The sequence below is a fragment of the Malaclemys terrapin genome, chromosome 16, assembly GCF_027887155.1.
Source record: "Malaclemys terrapin pileata isolate rMalTer1 chromosome 16, rMalTer1.hap1, whole genome shotgun sequence".
Taxonomy (NCBI): domain Eukaryota; kingdom Metazoa; phylum Chordata; order Testudines; family Emydidae; genus Malaclemys; species Malaclemys terrapin.
In genome coordinates, this window is record NC_071520.1 from 17,491,225 (window position 1) to 17,511,081 (window position 19,857).

General features: G+C 39.9%; 1 protein-coding gene and 1 non-coding gene across 3 annotated transcripts; both read left to right on the forward strand.

Annotated features, from left to right (window-relative positions):
* Positions 1-33: 33 nt before the first annotated feature.
* RANBP1 (RAN binding protein 1) lies at positions 34-16,684 on the forward strand. 2 transcript variants are annotated; one of them, XM_054006817.1, is made up of 6 exons: positions 34-530; positions 5,268-5,404; positions 7,283-7,440; positions 8,778-8,906; positions 12,267-12,332; positions 13,810-16,684. In XM_054006817.1, exons 1-6 carry the CDS (start codon positions 516-518, stop codon positions 13,935-13,937), a joined length of 633 nt encoding a protein of 210 aa, XP_053862792.1. In that variant the 5' UTR covers positions 34-515; the 3' UTR covers positions 13,938-16,684. The 2 variants fall into 2 exon arrangements, with proteins under 2 accessions (XP_053862792.1, XP_053862791.1); XM_054006816.1 differs by lacking the exon at positions 34-530 and adding an exon at positions 1,470-1,552.
* LOC128825015 (small nucleolar RNA SNORA77) lies at positions 12,470-12,597 on the forward strand. The gene has a single exon (XR_008442568.1). It is a non-coding gene; the product is annotated as a small nucleolar RNA SNORA77 (small nucleolar RNA).
* Positions 16,685-19,857: the final 3,173 nt, after the last annotated feature.

Sequence of the window (19,857 nt, forward strand, 5' to 3'; positions counted from 1 at the left end):
CCATCTTGAGAGTAGAGAGACGCGGGATGGTCGCCGCCATGTCGCAAAGGCTGATGGGAAACAGCTCGGGGACGGGGTAAAAAGGTTTAATTGGAGGCAGACACGAGATCTTTGGAGATGAATTTTCTTTAGACTCAGCCCGCGAGGGGGGGGGGATGCTGTACGTTTTCCGGGGGGAATTCGGGCTGTTTCCAAGACCTCGAGTAGGAGCCTGGAGAAGTTGCCCGGCCGGACGCCTCGGCGTGGCTGTGATTTAGTACCATTAAAAGGCTACTATCAGGTGGCGGGGTCACCCTGTCTCCTATAGCTAGCAGCGTTAGACGAGATAAAGGCATCGGGGTAAAGTAGGCGTTTCCCATCAGGCCTTGCGGCAACGGCGGCGCGGGCTGCGGGAATGAGGTAAAAGCGGGAGGGGGCGGGGAGCTGCAAGCAGGAAATTCAGCGCCAAAGCTGCGGTGGGGGGAGAGCGCGACGCGGACGAGTCTAGTCTAGGAGCAGCGCCACCTCCCAGCCCCATGGCGGAGACCAAGGTGAGGATGCCGACGCTTCCCTGAGCAATCTGGGGCGGCCGGGCTCCATGGGGAGTGCTGGGGCGGCCTGGGGCTCGGGAGCAGGAGGTGGAGTGGGGCGGCCTGGCGCTGAGGGAGCGGGCTTGGGTGGTCTGAGGCGGTGGATGGGGGGCCTGGAGAAGCAGCGGGGAACAGAGGGGCGAGAAGCCCGCGGGCTAGTCGGGTGAGGGGCCCTGGGGAGTAGGGAGGCTGGCTGGGAGAGCAGTGGGGTTTAGGAGGGACGCGAGGCCGAGCGAGTAGATGAGAGCGGGGGCTGAGGAGGGCGGCCTTGTCTTGGCGGGAAAGGGGGGCCTGGGTGGCTTTTCCCCCGGCATCCCCAGATGCACGTGGGGTCGGGGCTTCACCCTGCTGGGGGCTGTCCGGACACACGTGCGTCCCAGTCTCTTGCTGGGGCCCATCCCTTTGCGGCCGGGGCCGAGGCGGACGGTGACATCCCTTTCCGCCTCACTCTGGCTCCTGGCCCTACGGCGGGGTCGGCTCTGCCCCAAGCGGGCGTTTGAGCCTCCGCAGGCGCCACAATCGGGTTTATGACTCAGGAGCTTTTGAAGGAGCCGCCCCCCCCCCTTCCCCGTTACTGGCAGGGCCGGGGCTAGGCGTCCTAGACTCCCACGTGCTTTTATATCGCGGGCGGGTGGGATTGTATCGCAACACTGTGATTCGTTTTCTTTCGCCACCTCTAACATATGCTTATTGTTACTTACGATTTTCTTGTGGCGCCTGCAGGGAATCGAACTGGGGGCGGAATAAAGGGATCAGTTATCTCTGCAATGAGGTTTGTTTATCCCAGAGCTGGAGTCGATCAGTTCTACAAGCCTGGCTTGTGTTCTCTCTGGGCTGCTTTCCCCCTTCTCTTGGAAACAGTCAGGTCTTGGTGCAGTGCACTGCAGCCATTCTTCTGTCGAAGTTGTATTACAGTACTATGGCTGGTCTCCATTTTCTTGTGTGCTAGAGCACTGATGACACTCAACAAGTGTCACCAAAAGGTGTGTTGTAGCATCTTTGAACTAACCCTTATTTCCTGTCGAACCATTACTTGTATTCTAGTAACAAATAAAAGCCCCAACCCAGTTGGGGGCCCTGTTGTGCTATGTATTGTACGTACACTTAGTGAGAGACAGTATCTGCCCAGAATTTATAATCTAAATTGCCAGTGGTGAGGAAGAATAAAATTATCATCTTCCTTTTCCAGATAGAGAACAGGCACAGATATTCAGTGATTTAACCAAGATCTCAGTCTGTGGCAGAGCTGGAATTGAATTAAGATCTCCAGAGCCCCTTGCTAATGCCTTAACCATAAGACCATGCTTTCTCCCTCCCGGTGTTACAAAGAAACTGTTCGCTAGCCTTCTGGAATATTCTTGTGGCTTCTTTGGCTATGGAAGAAACACATTTCATTTCTTGGCTTCTTAAGTGAGAAGTCTCTTAGTGATTCATATATATTAAAATAAAGTCAAGAACAAAGACAGCATAGCTGCAGGGTAAAGTGTTAAATTGGAAATTCAGTTATGTGTGATAGTAACTCTTATTGTTCTATAAAGCCATATCTAAAAATCTCTAACTATAAATTTCTGATAGAGCACTCTTTAAATGGTATGTCCTGACATCTTGGGTTTTCTCCTCTCTCAATGACATTTATAAGATCTTTTCAGTAAGATAAACTGATCATATGTGCACCATTGTGATCTTAGGTGTTATAATTAAAATGCATACAGAAATTTTAAATTCAAATTGATATAGCATCCCACTGTGTATCTAATATTTTAAATGGAATTTTTCAAGAAGGCCATGAATAGTTTTTACAGAACTTCACACCTTCACCCCCCACCCCCACCCCGAACAGTTACTTAGGCTGTATTAGTAAATGTCCTTTCTCTCATTTATCTAATCAAATATTCTGATACACGATTGACCCAATGTTATAGAAGAGCTCCTATTGCAGCTGTCAGTCTACTTGTTCCCTATTGATACTAAGCTACTATATTAAATTGCACATATGAAGTCATATAATTTGAAAACACTAACTGTATAACTGAACCCAACATTTACATTAAAAATCTCACTTTTCTTAAATTTCACGTATGCCATGATGATTTAATTTTGAGGGTTTTTAAAATCTCTATATATGAATATTTCCTTAATATACAGACCTTGGTCTTTTAAAAATAACCTGCTTTGCCTGCACAGTGTCTCAAAACCAATAACTTAAATGATAAAAACAGGCATGGATGTGGTGATAAGTATGCTCCTGAAGTTGTCTGGGATCCTTATAATGTAGGAGACTCTGAACTCGTGAACTTCAGCATCTAAAGTTCACTGTAAATGGAGACACTTGTAATGAATACCCCTTAAAAGCCTTCGTTTGTAATAACTATTCTGTCAGAACTTTAAGCCTGTATGAGGGAGTACTACTTCAGTAACTTAAAACATATTATCCCAAACCAAAAATAGGGGAACAGTTTTTCCTAGCCTTAGGCTAGTTTGCTAATTCTAGGTTTCCAGCCAATACTTTAATCAAGATTTAAAAATAAAATCAGTGTAATATATTTAAATACCTCTAGCATTGCATGAATACCAACATTCTTTTTAACCTGAGACATTTTGATACTGTTCTAGTGTTACGAGATTGGGTTATATCTAAAAGCCAGACTTAGTGCTGTTACTTTAGAACTTTTGAAGGTTAATTGATCAGCTTAATTTTTTAAAGGAACGTTGTAGCTATGGTATCGTAATGGTTTATTAGTGTGAGGATACTAGAGAGAGGGGATCTCTTGCTTTCTCTTGGCAGAGCTAATTGCACAAACCAGGGAGCTCTTTGTGTTCATCTGTTCCACCCAACAAGCTCCCTGTGTGCCATGCTCCCATCCCCCTCTATTTCAAGGACTTTTGCAACTCCTCCATCTATTCCCTTATGCCTAGGACTCTGTGTGCCCGTGTTTCTCCAAAAATGCATCCTTTTTCATGGCATATAGAAAAGGAAGTCTTGATTTTTGTTTTCAGAGAGCTAGCACAGTGCTTTATGACACACAGACCAAAACCTTTTTATTTTCAAAAAACTTGTAGACATTTTCTGCCCTCACTATTGCCACTGTGACTAGAGTCCTTCTGTATGAATAGTTTCTTTACTGCTTTGGGGTAGGTTAGGGGTGGGCAAACTTTTTGGCCTGAGGGCCACATCTGGGTATGGAAATTTTTATGGCAGGTCATGAATACTCACGAAATTGGGGTTGGGGTGAAGGAGGGGGTGAGGGCTCTGGGGTAGGGCCGGAAATGAGGAGTTCAGGGTGCAGGAGGTGCTCCGGGCTGGGGCAGAAGGCTAGGGGGCAGCGTGAGGGCTGGGGATGAGGGGTTTGGGGTGCAGGAGGGGGCTCTGGGTTGGGATTGAGAGGTTTAGAGGGTGGGAGAGCGATCAGGGCTGGGACAGGAGGTTGGGGCATGGGGAGGGAGTGAGGGCTGCAGATTGGGGTGCAGATGGGGTTGGGGTGCAGGAGGGTGCTCTGTGCTGGGATCGAGGGGTTTGGGTGCAGGCCCTGGGTGGTGCTTACCTCAAGCAGCTCCCGGAAGCAGCGGCATGTCATACCTCTGGATCCTACGCAGAGGCACAGCCAGACAGCTCTACGCGCTGCCCCGTCCACAGTCCCCGCAGCTTCCAGTGTCCGGGAACGGTGGCCAATGAGAGCTGCTGGGCAGCGCACAGAGCCCCCTGGCTGCCCCTAAACATAGGAGCTGAAGGGGAGACATGCTGCTGCTTCTCGGAGCCGCACAAAGTGGCTGCCGACTCCGCTACCCAGCTGGAGCGGGGCAAACCCCAGACCCCGCTCCACAGGGCCAGATTAAATCGGCTGGCGGGCTGAATGTGTCCTGCCCGCCCACCCCTGCCTGGCTTAAGGGATACGTTTCACCATTGAAATGGATGGGGAATACTTTAAGGTTAAACCTGGGTTTACAACTTCGTTCAAAGAAGAAATTGGAAAATGAGTTGATTTATTTTATAACAGTAAGAGATTAGTCTTAATATACGTTGAAAATATGGCAGCTTCTGATTTTACTAAGACTTAACTTTAAGGCTGTTAAATTGTAAGTGCTGTTACGGTTTGTATGCATGATCGAAGTTGCTGAACTCAGTAAGCAAAAAAGCATGTCTTCAGGCTTGTCTACGTGATGCATTCATGTGCCCCCACTGGGATGTAAATTTTAGTGCTTTCCAGCATGTGATGCTCTAGCAGGCCTTTTGGACCCTGCTGAAATGCACTAAAAGTTCCCTAGTGCATGTCGTAGTCCCATTTCAAATGGGGCTACATCAGTTTATATTAGAAAATTTTTAGTGTCCACCAGCAAGATCCACAGAGTCAGTGCACCATACTCTGGTGTGCACTAGAATTTACACCACAGCTGGTGTGCACCTGTGCAATATGTAGACAAGCTCTTAGACTCCCGAGTGTTCCTATGTTTCACTAATGTGAAAAATTTCTTCTCTTTCCAAGAGAGAAGGTTTATACTGCATATTTTAAAAGGCTGAATAAAGTTTAGATGTATGGAGTTCAGATTCTGATGTTGTACTACTTACACTTTGTTAGTGTATACGTAGTTGGAACATTCAGAGTAGTTCCTAAATACCTTTGTTAACATATTAAATCAGACGTAGCCACTGCAGAACTGTTCTTAAAATTGTATTATTGCAATTTGGTATTCTTTTCGCAGGAAACGCATGAGGAACATGACACCTCAACTGAAAACGCAGATGATTCTAACCATGATCCTCAATTTGAGCCCATAGTTTCCCTTCCTGAACAAGAGATCAAGACCCTTGAGGAGGATGAGGAAGAACTCTTTAAGATGTAAGTAGTATGGCGCTGGGTATGTATCTAAACACTAGTTACTTTTAAACTTGGAAAAACACTAATAAAAGGTAGGAAGATTGCTTGTTGCAAAATACCACACGGGCATTTTGGCCAGTAGAAAGAAAATAGCACATGATATAACTAATGTCTGTGCCCCTGGAGTGTTGGGGCTGATAGTGTAACATGATGAAATCCTGACTCTCTAGTAATATCAAATTGATATTATAAAAGTTTGGATTCAAAAAAATGTAAACCTGTTGACTCGAATTGTGCAAAAATGTTGGGTCTAGAGATGTGTAACTGTGTCACAAAGTAGGTTTTTCTTTTTTTTAAATTAACATGTCCTACTCTGTGCTTAAATATTTGGGTCATCATGACACTCCTCTCTCTCTCTCTCCCCCCTTCCATAGTAGAAGCTGTCTTCTTACTTACTGAATCAGTATTTTATAGACTGAAGGTGTAAATGCCCCACCCTCTCTAACTCTTCAATGGTTCCCTTCTGCCATCATCTGGAGCGGTCATGGAAACACCTCTTGCTCTTTCTATTGTGTTAGCAGACATCAAATTGTAATAGTTGTTATATGATTAGAAAACTGGGCAAACAGGCTTAATCTGAAATGTTTAAATTTTGTAGAATGCCTTGAACTTTTCCTAAGCTGGAAACTCTTTAGAGAAAGAAGTGTATGTAGCACAGAAGTTAAGATGCATTCCTCTTGCTCTGTGATGTTCCTGCTTCATATAGGCATGAAGTGCATTTGGGAAAAGTCAGATGGCCAAAAGTAGTCATTTTCAAGCTCTGTTCCAGAGTGTGCTCCTGTAAGAGGCTCTGATAACACATGGTTCTACGAGAACATCTCCAAAAACTGACCTGCATGAGTAGCGTGATCACTAAGCTTTTCTGCGTGATGTGCAATCCCAGATGAAAGAAGCCGTTCTCTTATAAAGTCAACCCTTAAAGAAATATTGGAATAGGTTCTGCTGTCTAAGGATCAGAGGGTCCTTTTAATAGAGTTTAGGAAAGTTCTTCTTAAGGTGCCAGCAGTTCAATAGGTTGTGCAGCAAAAGGAAGTGTTTTGTCAAAAATTTGCTGAGACCTGGCTGGATGCCAGTGCTCTGGGCTTTCCTGAATCCTAGGGTTCCAAAAACAGATAAGCCACCTTGAATCCAGGTAGTTGATCTGCAGGGAAGCAAAAATAATCTTGGGGAGAGGAAGAGACATGTTTCTGCACATGTGCAGTGGTGCAGAATTCCCTCACGAGTAGATAGTCGGAGAAAATAATATATCTGGAAAAGAGGCTGGGCAACTACTTTTTAAATGTTCGTCTCGCCTTTAACAAGTTTGTTAATTAACAAAACTGAAAGTAGGCCATGAAAGTAGGCCAACAGAGCTGGCTTCATTTGTGTTTTTGTTGAATCATTGGTTGTAATTTCAGTGCACTAATGGCATTCCAAATATACGCAACAGTGTAACAGCTCTTCTGTAACTTAAATTTGTGTGCCCTGATTTAAAAAAAGCATGAAATTCAATTTTTGATGGAATTAATTCAGTGCTAATATGGAGCTGTTTTGAAATTACACAGACATTCTTTCAGCAAAATTTTGGTGGGGCAGTGAACTTGTTTTTAATGACTCCATTCATACAGTATTCTGTCCTGAACTAGTTCATTGACTACTCATAGCATGGTGCTCAATTTGCCAACAAAATCTGTCGTCTTGTACTCTAACTTGTTGGTGAGGACTCTGGATTTATTTCCTCTCTCCTAAAAGCTCTGTGGAATCTTAACTTTCACCTAAGACAGGTGGGCTGAGGGCCCTTTTATTCAGCGTGGTTTGTTTTTTGCATACAAACTCTAATCTCTTGCTCTCTTTCTCAAGGCGAGCAAAGCTGTTTCGGTTTGCATCAGAAAATGATCTTCCAGAGTGGAAAGAACGAGGAACCGGGGATGTGAAACTCCTGAAGCACAGGGAGAAGGGAACAATTCGCCTTCTCATGAGGAGAGATAAAACCCTAAAAATCTGTGCAAATCATTATAGTATGTTTGTTCCATTATTTCTCGTAACTTCCCTTTGGCTGTCATCTGTTTTTATGTGCAATATAGTTATCAAGTCTTATAGGATTCATGCATGTTTTGTTTACCCTAAAAATGGATTGTAAGAATGAGCCAATGGTCTAACAGCAGCAAATAGACAGGTGCTGTGTATGCATCCAGTTTGATGCCCGTTTAACTTATGAATTGCACAGTTCCATAATATTGCAGGTGAATATATTTACAACCTAGTAAATTAAACAGGCATCAAAATACTTTGTTGCATATTTTAGTTTTGTAGTGAACTCTCTTCAGATGTTCATCCATTTTCAAGGAGATCTAGCAATGTGGAGTATGGAAGTTCTGCAAAGTCTTAAACTTATTTAAAGCAGAAAATAACTTTTTTCCACTGAAATCATATAAGATGGCTGAAAAGATTGTCTTGACACGAGTTGAGGAAAAATTGTTTGAGTAGAAATCAGACATGGAAAGTTTTGCTGAAGGGAGATGTTTGAAGTAACTGAAAAGTGTAATTGGAAATAGCACTTTATTTGTCTATGGTCCCTGTACTTATTACATACACTAAATAAAAGGCCTGGGCATGAACAAAAACTAGAACTATGGGTTCATCAAGCTTGTGACTTCTGCTGAAACTACAGTTTCTCTAGTTTCGTGCACTTGCACCAGAAAAGGGTAAGCAAGCATAACAAGGCAGTTAAAAAGATACTATTCTATGCTGAATATTTGTAGAGTTTGTTGTCGCAGGAGACTGAAACAGAATTTTAAGATGGCGTCAAGGGAGGAGGGAGAAATCACTTAAATGAATAATCTCAGAGGGAAGCTAAGTGCTATCTATAATACGTAAGATTACCAGCAGTAGAAAGGGAGAAACTTTACTATTTTATTTGGATGCTCTTGTACCTTCCTTTGAAGCATCTGCATTGGCCACTATCTAAGAAAATACTTTAGACTATTGGTCTTTCAGTAGGGGAGCTTTGCATTCTAAAAGGGTATTAAATTGGAACTATAATTTTTATTTTGTGGGGAGTGTAGTTTGAATAGCAGTGTGTGGTTAGCATTCTGTTTGGCAGTATTGACCTCCCATTGCAGATTGTTCTAGGACATGGGAGAGAACAATATGGGCACCATCTTTTTTTTTTTTTCCCCTCCTCCCACCCCTCCAGCTAGAAATAATTTTGCATTACAATCCCCTGTGAGGTATAAAATTTTATTTACTTCATCTTACTAAGAGCTAACTTTCTTAAGGTACTTGTGGGGCTTATGTGGAAATGTATTTCAAAATGTTATATGCAGCTGGACTAATCAGTTATTTTTCTTTGTAGTTACACCTTTAATGGAACTGAAGCCTAATGCTGGAAGTGACCGGGCATGGGTCTGGAACACACATGCTGACTTTGCAGATGAAAGCCCTAAACCTGAACTTTTGGCAATCCGGTTCCTAAATGCAGAAAGTAAGTTATGGCACAAGATCAGTTTCTTCTGATATTTATACTATGTGCCTTAGGAAGTAACTTTGGGCCATTTAATACTGCACAGTATTCTACAGTAAATGTATGAAAGAAGTTACCGCTACCTTTTGTAGCTCCCATGGTAGAAAGGAATAAAAATTCCCTGTATTTTTAAAGAATCTATCCCACTGGCTGTAAGCACTCAAAATGGGGTGAGCGAGGAGAAAAAACCTCATTTGCGCATAGAAAGCCACCCTAATAATTGTCTGTAAGGACAGTCCCTTCTATCTAAATAGTACTGCAGCAGAATTTAATTCAGAGTGCAACTAGTTAATTAGTAATGCTCAGAATATGTAGATAAAGAGTAGTTATGCTCCATCTTCCATCCAACACCATCTTTATAACTTTTTTTTGTCTTGATAAGTGTGCTGACACTCTGTTTTCAAGAGAACTTGTTAGTGTTTCCAAATTTCAATGCAATAAAACTCCAGGACTTCAGCCAGTGTGTTGATCTTACTTTCATTAATTACCTCAACTTCATGTTTTAATGAAGATTGAATTTGTGGCATTACAAATACTGTATGGAAATAATCACCTTGTATTAAATCTTCCATTCAGGCACATCACATCTCCCCTTAGAATCCCATACTTTACTGACTGCTACACTGAACAAGTACTAGGTGCTAATATCCACTTGTCTCTTCCTTCTAACATATCAAATGAAATATCCTCTTAAGTGGAATATAGTATTCCTAACAACTACAGATAACTTAGACAATAGGTTATAGTAAATCTTTCTAGACTAAACTTTATTTTTTTAAAGTTATATATTGTTTTGATATAATGCTTCCAAAGTTAATATAGTTTGACCATTCATAGAAATGGTGCAAGATTCTGTTTTCTGTTCTTTTATGTTAATTAAAGGCTTTGAGCACTGTGGAGGAATCACACTCCTGTTGGAGGGAGTGTCTCATATCTGTGGCCAGAACAGGCAAATTCTCACATCTTTGTTCAAAATATCAAACTAATTTGTGTAGTATCTCCTCTGGCTAACTTAGGATAATAGATGCCATGATTTGGGAATTGGAGGTGAAGTTATTTGTATCTTGGTAGCACCTGAGTACCCCGGCCAGGAGTGGTTAGGGACTATCCAGACATAGAATGGAAGCCACTGTCTGTCACAAATACCTTACAAACAACAAGATAAGTGACAGATTGTAGTGGTTGGTCTGGAATTCCCTACTTGGCATGCCACACTATGCATTCATTCCTAAATAGAACATGCGAAGACTAACTGTATGAGAAATAGAATGAGACTTGGAAAATAAAATGGCTGTCACACTTCTTCCCTTCTCACCACACTCCCCAAATGACTACTGGGTGAGTGACCTGCTCTCTGGGGCTGCTGAAACCCCTTCTCCTTGGATGCCCGAGTCACAGGCAGAATACTATGGTGGCTGCACAATCTGCTTGATTTTTCTCTTCCAGTTCCTGTCTAGTCTAGTGGGTAGTTCTTGTAAGGGGAGAAGCACTTCTAGATCCAGATGTTCTCACTAGCCCTTAAGCAGTTAATGCAGCAAACAGTGTGTGACTGTCAAAGACCATCATAACTGCTGGCTTCTTATTGTGCATCCCAGATAGCTTTCAGGTTGCATGCCACTAGTCCTGTGCCAGTGAGTTAGCCAAATTAAAATGTCTAGCTTGACACATAGGAGGAAGGTAAGATGTAGTAAACAAAAATGCTACCAACATGTTCCATTGCACAGTTGGGATCTTGTGGCAGATCCATATTAACACATGTTGGCAAACAACATTTTCTTCTGTTCACCTTTCTAATACAGCGTCCTTTCTTCTTCAGGCAAACTTTCATTGAAACCAAGCCTTCTATTTAAACCCCTGAATCCCCTACAAAAAAAAGTGTATTTGGAGGAATAACGTTAAAATCCCACTCCTAAACTTATCTCTGAGTTTGAGGGGTGAGGGAAGGCTTTCATTGTCTCCTTTATACACTGCCTTGCAGTAGCAGATAAGAGTCTAGAAAGCTGACTATTAGTAGAATTCCTTCTTGGATTCATAGATAAAGAATTAAAGTTCAGTTTCTGGTCCTGTCAAGGGGTGTCACTTTGCATGATGAACTCCCTTTCAAAGAAGGTCTTCTGAAAATCCATGAGGAGGGTGCACACTCCTAAGAGATTCTAAAAAAACTTCTGGCTTCATATTCAGTCTTTAAAAATGTGCATTTTCCTGTGGAGCAATAGTGACCTCAAGTGGCCAGTCATGCTATCCTCAATGTGGGGGATCAGATTATCCTTTCTGGTTCTATTTTGAGAGTGACTTGACTGGTTATCTGCTTCTCAAATTATTTCAGTTAGAAAGGGTTGGAGGGATGCTTATTGTAATTGAACTGATAGAAACTTTCTGATAATAGCAGCTATCTTTGAAATGGAACTGTTCAGAACCAATTGCTTAGACTGAAATGTATTGAAGTATGTTGTCTTCAAAAGAATTCTGGTTAGCTGTAACTTGAGCCATGTTACCTGCATCTTTTTACTGATGGGGGTGTGTGTGTGTTTGTTTAATAAAAGTGACTGGAATTTCAACTCTGGAGACTGAAATTCTCCCTTCAGGTGCAGTATAGGCAGTGATGGTGCAAACTTGCCATTCCTCCTTAGCTGTATCCTGGCAGAACTATCTCTAGGTGTGAGAAAATAAATGTCTATGGTCCTCTCAGTGCGTGCCCTCTGACTGTGAACAAGAATGTGTGGTAGGCTTCTGAAGTGAATGCCTAGTAGCTAGTTGCTAAGGTATGGCTAGAAGTTCAGCTAGCTTAAAATAGCACTTAGCAGCAGAACCTTAAGATGAGAACTTGGCAAAAAAACCCACTCAAAGGTGCAACATCCACTGCTTTCTTTGGAGAGTGTTTAATGAGAAATAATTGAAGCCTGTATACTTAAAATCACTTCAACTAAGATGAAATCCACTAAGTGCATATTTCTTGACAAAAAAGGCACTCAAACTAAAATGTAGAAATGAGTTTTTCGGGATAAATGTCTGTTTCAGAACAAAATAAATCTAAAGAATAGAGGCATTGTAAATAATTTAAGGCAGTGGTTCTCAAACTGGGGCTGGGACCCCTCAGGGGGTTGCGAGGTTATTACATGGGGAGTCGCAAGCTGCCAGCCTCCACCCCCAAACTCCGCTTCGCCTCCAGCATTTATAATGGTGCTAAATATATTTTTAAGTGTTTTTAATTTATAAGGTGGTTGCACTCAGAGGCTTGCTATGTGAAAGGGGTCACCTCTATAAAAGTTTGAGAATCGCTGATTTAAGGTAATGAAGAAACATTTTATTTCCTTCAAACAGATGCACAGAAATTCAAGGCAAAATTTGAAGAATGCAGGAATGAGGTAGACAAGAAAGCAAAGAAGGGTAAGATGTTAATCTCCTCTTGGGATTTTAAATGATTACTTCATCTTTTTGTCCTCTCCTTTCCCAAGTTTTTAATGCCTATCGCGGGGGAGAGGGAATATCCTTAGATTGCTCACTGTAATATTTGGTGCCTCTTGGCAGACTCACTCTGTGCCTGACTGCAATCTTCAGTCCAGGGGCTTTTTCAGTCTGCTAGAGTAATGGTCCGGGGTGTTGAACTCTTCTTTCCTTGTAGAAGACTTGCAGTTGCTCCTGGGACATAATTTTTAGGGTAGTTATTATAGAAAGGCTTTTCATTATTTATACAGAAAACATATACTACAGTTGAGTAACAGTTTTACCATACTGATTTTTTTTTTAAATATTCCTGTGTTCACCAGTAAATACCCCAGTTGCAGAATTATATTTGAAACTAATTTTTGAAACTTGGTTCATTTTGTTTAAATTGTAAAGTTACAGAACCAAATTAAATTGGTAAAGTATGACTGACTGACACACACACACACACACACTACATATAATTGAGAGAAGCTCTCTGAACAAATATCTTCAATTTCATATAGAGATTAAAAATTTATAATGGAATTCTGAGTTTTGATCTGCTAAAGGTGTAAAGTATAGACTCCTACTGGTCGGCAATTCAAATGCTTCAGGAAATCGGAGTGGGTTAGGCAATGCAGGAAACTGAATTCCCTTGTAAACTGTAGCCTTAGTTCTCTCTCACTCAAGCAAAGATGTTGGAGTGGCAGGAGAGAGGAGGATAGAGACCTGAATTGCAAATAACTCGATATTGGGATAAGGATATTATCTAAGTAGCTGGAAGTTGTATGGAATCCAGCACATCTAATTCCACAAAATATGCCTTGTCAGTAGTTACCCTGTAGCAGTCAAAAAAACTGTCCAAGAGGGCACTGAAAAGGGGTACCATCCCATTCTTAGTCGGTAAGCTATGGCCTAGTGTATGACTTTTAAACCGGAGTGGGAGGGGGAAGGAATGAGTCTACATTCATTTGGCATGGGATGGATCAACAAAGGACAAAAACAGTATGAATCATCTTTGGGTACATCTACACTACAGGGGGGAGTCGATTTAAGATACGCAAATTCAGCTACGTGAATAGCGTAGCTGAATTTGACGTATTGCAGCCGACTTACCCCGCTGTGAGGACGGCGGCAAAATCGACTTCTGCGGCTTCCTGTCGACGGCGCTTACTCACTCCACCAGCGGAGGTGGAAGAGCGTCGATTTGGGGATGGGACGTGATAAATTGATCCCCGAGAGGTCGATTTCTACCCGCCGATTCAGGCGGGTAGTGTAGACCTAGCCTTAGTGTATGGCAGAGAGTTCAAAAAATATCCTTATTCTCTCTCTCAAGCCAATTACACTCTTTCTTTAGTAAAACAAGTTAACACAGCCTTCCCGCTGTTAATTAAATCTACCATACTGTGTGTAACTTTTTCTTCAAACAATCTCTTAGCAGGCACAGAGAAAAATGATAGTGCTGACAAAGTTGCTGAGAAATTAGAAGAGCTTTCTGTAAAGGAAGAGAGCAAAAAATGTGAGAAGAAAGAAGAGACCAAGGAAAAAACTGAAGAAAAGCAATAAATCATCTTGGGCCTTGTGTTTTTTCCTTAATTTTTTTTAATTTTTACAAGGGACTTTATAAAGAACTGAATTCCAACATTCAGGTTGTTTTTTCTAAGCTTTTGCCCTTTTGAAGATGTCTTCAGAAAATCCATTCCCCAGTCATGAAAATGTACTGTGCTAACTTTCTTTTCCATAGTGGAAACACTTATTTATAGTCATCCAAAAGAGTGAATAAAACAAATTTGAAAACAGCATCAAAGGACAGAACTGAGTTTTCTATACACTTCAAACACTTGTGACTTTAATTCTTGCACTTGGTGTTTACATATTTGAGGGTGCATATCTTCATATAAGTGATGTAATCAGATTAGATTAAGTGCATTTTAATCCTTCCTGTTGGTAAAATTATGCAGACATTTCTTGTATGTTATGTTAAATTAGTAGACTTAAGCAGGCCTCTTACACCAGTTTTGGGTGTTTGCGTTTGCTGATTGAGGATTGTTCCTGCTTGATGAGGTACATACAGTTTTCTTTAGCAGACCACTATACCGTTTGCTTCCTACAAGGCTGTAGTGCCACATAATTCTGGATGGTAGAATTTATAATACTCCTGGCACAACTCCACTGATATGATGACCACTTATGGCAGACAGTAGTGGAAAAAGACATCCTTTGACCTATCATGGATGTAATTTAATACAGTCACATATAGGTTCTTTCATTACAAAAAGATAAGTAGGAAGCTGCTTTTTTTTTTTTTAAAAAGTCTTCATGACTTTAAAAAGCTCTTTTAACCATGCTAAAGGATCAAGAGTGCTGTTTGCGTTAGGAAAAAAAGTATAAAACCTACTTATATTGTAGATAGGACCATAGATCACTCATGATGTGCCATTCACTGACTCTTAAGGACCATCTGTTTACTAGAGATAATAAGGTTTTTGTTTTTTTGTTTTGTTTTTATATCTACTTAATGTTAGGGATGAATCTAACCTTGTTAGACAACATGCCATGGAGCTCCTCAAACCAGAGCTTCCCATGTTTTTTTGCTGTGTGCCCCACCACCACCATGTGAGTGGCATAAAAGGGTCCCTTAATCCTGCCCATCCAGGGCAGAAAGTGACTCATTGAGACAAGCAGATGGCAGGACCTAGCTGGGCCTCCCTGGAGAAGTATGTAGCCTCCCTTTCATTCCTGCAGGGTTTAAAATAGACAGGGCTATGGCTTTCTGGTAGAGTGGAGGGCCACAAATGAGAATGCTCAGGAAGACTGCAGTAGTCAGTGAAGTGTGGGAAAGCAGCAGGCTATGGGTGGGGTTGCATGTGCTCTCTTGCCCCAAACCTCCCTGTATATTCTCCCTAGCCTGGACACCCGGAGCCCCTCGCCCCAACTCACACACCCCAGATAACCTCCCACAGTTTGAAATACAATAGTGTAAGCAATACACTCCAACAATCACTTTCTAAATTTGGCACTGATGTGTTCAGAACTAGCAATCACTTTACCAGAATTTGTGGGGTTATAAAATACTTGCATTTTAGAAAAATATGAGGAGGTACTAATACTACTACAAAAATATTAAACCTATAATTTGAATATGCAAGATGAAATATAATGTTAATATGCTCCTAAAATGGGAATAAGTATTATGGTTCAAGCTGGTCCTTTAACAGTGGTCATTAGCAATGGATCTACTTCGTTTCTAACTACTGCTAGAGTTTTGGGAGACTTAAACCAGGATAGAAAACAACGAAAAGCCTTTACATTCAGTAAATGTCTTGTTAGTTTTTTGGTGGACAATTTCGTTGTACAAAGATTAACACAACTATCAGTAAAAAAATTATTTAAAAATAAACTCAATCTAGTCTTTCTAAACTGTAAAGGTGTAATGACCAATAATACCTAAAAGAGGGAACTGAATGTTGATAGAAGGTCTAAGCCTGCTGACTTCCTCCATTTATGAAATTTAAATTCTCTAAGACAAGACAAACTACATGGGAAAATGAGCATTAAATATGCTTTAAATTTGTGTAAATACCTTTTTGATGTTATAGTAAGTTGATCAAATCTGGAACTATAAAGAAGGTACTCCATTTTATATTAAAGGCAAAAAATAAACTTTTGGCATGAGCAAAGTTCATTTCTCTTCCCCTATTACTAGCACAGCAGATTTTCACAAGTACTGTCTGGTGTGGGATTTGCCCCTTCCAAACACCAGATACATAAATCAAATGTTTTAGAACTATAAAGCTCCTAGGGAATAAAACAAATACCTCAGCTGTCTCCTCCATAAGGGATCTCAGCAGCATGATGTGTTTGATACTTGTTTTTGATTTAAGATAGTATTGTATGTTTCCAAATACTTAATTTTACTGCCATCTGAATGTAAAAAGCCAAAATGTTATGTATTCGTGAAAGCCACCGTCGATTTAAATGGAAGCTGACAAGCAATGTTTTTAAACTTGTTAAAGGGGAGGTGAAGTTTACAAATCTAATTTCAAAATAAACTATGCGTTAAATTTTTTCATTTAAAAGATTTGCTTTTTTTTATTTAAAAAAACAACAAAACCTTGTGTTGGAAATGCAAACACAATAGATTATGCTACTGCATAAGAAGCAGAAAACGGGCCATTCTAGTTTTGCTGTTGAGCCTGACTGGAAAAAAAATTAATACTCATGTACACTTCATTTTTTAATCTGTTAATCCCAGGTATTGTTACAATTAAAATAAATTGTCATTACTTCATTGTATGATTTTCAGTCACTCATGCATGTGTGCTTAGTTTTATTGGCTTGATATTTTTACCCTAGAGTTCAGATGAATTGATTCCGGCTTTACTTCATGGGCCATATTCATCCTTAGTGAAAGTCCATTGGTATGAATTTTTCCCTAGGCCTTTGTGTAGTGCTCATATCTTGTTAGTTTTCACATTGCTTCTTCTGTTTTCCAAGTAAAACACCAAAACAATTTCTGTGGAAAAGCATTTCAAAGAAAAGGTTTTTTTTGTTTGTTTTTGTTTTTAATTAATTAAACTGAAACATTACTACTTTGTGTTTTAAAGTATCTCAATCTATTGGGCTGCTGTTCTACAAATAGAAAAGTAAAAAGTGATTTTAAAAAGGATCTTAACATAATAAAAATTAGACTTGAAAAGGAATCTTTAAATTTTGTATAGAAAACTTTGTATAGTCATTTTCATAAACTCAAGATGTTGGCTACCATGTTCTCAGGATGTTTTTCAGTTTGATTTATTTCCCCTGCCCTTTTATGACAGTATTGTTCACTGTTGGTAGTTTCCATTTAGGGACATGTTCTGATGTATTCACCAGGTGTGTGTTGGACTTTAATGGTGTATATGTAAAATTTATGTGAATCATTCTACTTTTGCAGAATCTTCAGTTCTTAGTGAAGAAGAGATACTCAGAATGACAGAACCAAACTTATTTTCCTCTTACCAATCTGAAAGTATCCCCCAAGCTCAATAAGGGAAACATTTTTCTCTTGATGAAAGGGAAGATTCTTTTTTTTTTTTTTTTTTTTTTTTTGTAAATAGAATTACTTGCGAAGTCTTTACAACTGCAGATCTCAAATCTTACGATTAGTGTTCTAGATTTGTTTATATTACCCACTTAATGAGCTTCTAAAGGAACAGTATTGATAAAGGCTTGTATAAATGTTTTCACTATATGTGTTTAGGAATTTGCATCAGAGAACTTAAACTACATATGATATTATAGTAATATGATGTATGAAATTAGAGAGAGCGCAGACATCCGTTCTTATGAAATTCTTAGTTATATGTTGGACAAATATACTGGAATAGTAACTCATTCCTATATTTGTAGAGGTATCTAGTTGAATTACCACATCAAATTGTCAGTTATGAAACTGCAGGTATGAAAATGGGAGTAACACAAATTTGCTAAGGAAGTACTTTTGAAAGTTCAATTGAGATAATTCAGTGGTTACTTCTATTATGTTTACACTTTCAATCCTAGTGAGGAAATTCACAGTATTCCATTTTTGTATGTTACCAGCTATTTACTCACTTCAACCCCAGCTTGCCTCCAGAATTTTTAATCTTATTTTATGACAATATATAATATATTGGGGGAGGAGAAGAGCCTTTAAAAATAATGCACCCAAAAGCTACATTAAGGGCAGAACATGCTTAAATTTGTGACTTGGAGAATTCTTGCTTGCCTGATTTGCAGAAATTATGCTGTCAATATGAACAGAATGGTGATATGTTTCTTGTTGGGATATAGTGATCAGCTGTTTGGGAGAATGGAGAGAATTAAGGTGTGGGGCTAGTGATAACCCTGTGTCCAATTTAGAAACAGCTGAATCCTCTATATGGATTACAAAGGCCTGTGTGTGTATGTGTGTTTGTTTAAGATCTGCTTATTCCTAAACCTTATCGTTAATTTTTTTTAAATGCCTTCAGTATACTTGTTTAAATGTGACCTTTAAATTATTTTGAAGTCTGCATTAATGGGTGTAAATTTCTATAGAAGAAGATCATATTCAGTAAATCTTATTCTCTAAATGTCCATGCATACCTTAAATAAGGTAGGTGCATATTAGAAAATTGCTAATACTGAGCTTCATAAGGAGGTAAACAACACAAGATTGCATAAAAACAAGCGACTTGAATATATTCAATACTGGATGCTTAAACATTAGAACACAACCCAGACTCTTCCCAAAAAATTCTTGTCATTAGGCATATTGATGAAAGCTGCTCTCTTATGTAAAGCAGACACTTTCCCAAATGTCATCTCCTGCAATGACTATTTTTTTCTACAGTCAGGGTGATGTATCCTGTGTCCGACATAAATGTAATTAATTTTCTGAGTTTGGGGTATGACTGGGAAATTTTCAGAGCTCTAAGCACAATGCTGATCAGATATGAGAGTTGCAGATTGAAACAAGACTACAATGCAGGTCTGTTGTATTTTTTAACCAAACAGTTTAAATACAAACGCTATTTTCAAAGCAGTGATATAGTGGTCATGTTGTTTTTCCCCCGCCCCCAACTCTATGGTGAAATTTGCCTAATTTAGAACTTTTCAGCAGCCACCTAGAAGATGGGAACTGCATTTTACTAGTAGTGGCTGTCTAGGTGGAAATTTGGAGACTTCAAAGTACTTTAGAAGATTAAGGAATACTCCTACACTGTTCACCACTTCCTCCTTTATCAATACCCACTGGATTTTTTTATTAAATGAAAAAGACCAGTTTTCTAGGTTATCTTAAAACTAGGGCTGTCAAGTGATTTTAAAAATTGTGATTAATCATGTGATTGATTAATTACACTGTTACTTAAATAAATGGTATTGTATTATTTTGGATGTCTTCTACATTTCTCAAATTGATTTCAATTACAACACAGAATACAAAGTGTACAGTGCTCACTTTATATTTATTTTTGATTACAAGTATTTGCACTGTAAAAAAAAGTATATTTCAATTCAGCTAATACAATTACTGTAGTGCAATCTCTTTATCATGAAAGTTGAACTTACAAATATAGAATGATGTACAAAAAAAAGCATTCAGCAATGAAACTTAACATTTTAGAAGCTGCAAATCCACTCAGTCCTACTTCTTGTTCAGCCAGTCGCTCAGCCAAACAAGTTTGTTTACATTTGCAGGAGATTATGCTGCCTGCTTTTTGTTTACAATGTCACCTGAAAGTGAGACCAGGCATTCTCATGACACTGTTGTAGCTGGCGTCATAAGATATTTGTGCCATATGCCCTAAAGATTCATATGTCCCTTCATGCTTCAACCACCATTCCAGGGGACATGTGTCCATGCTGATGGGTTCTGCTTGATAACAATCCAAAGATGTTCATGTTCATTTTCATTATCTGCGTCAGAGGCCACCAGCAGAAGGTTGATTTTCTTTTTTGGTGGTTCGGGTTCTGTACTTTC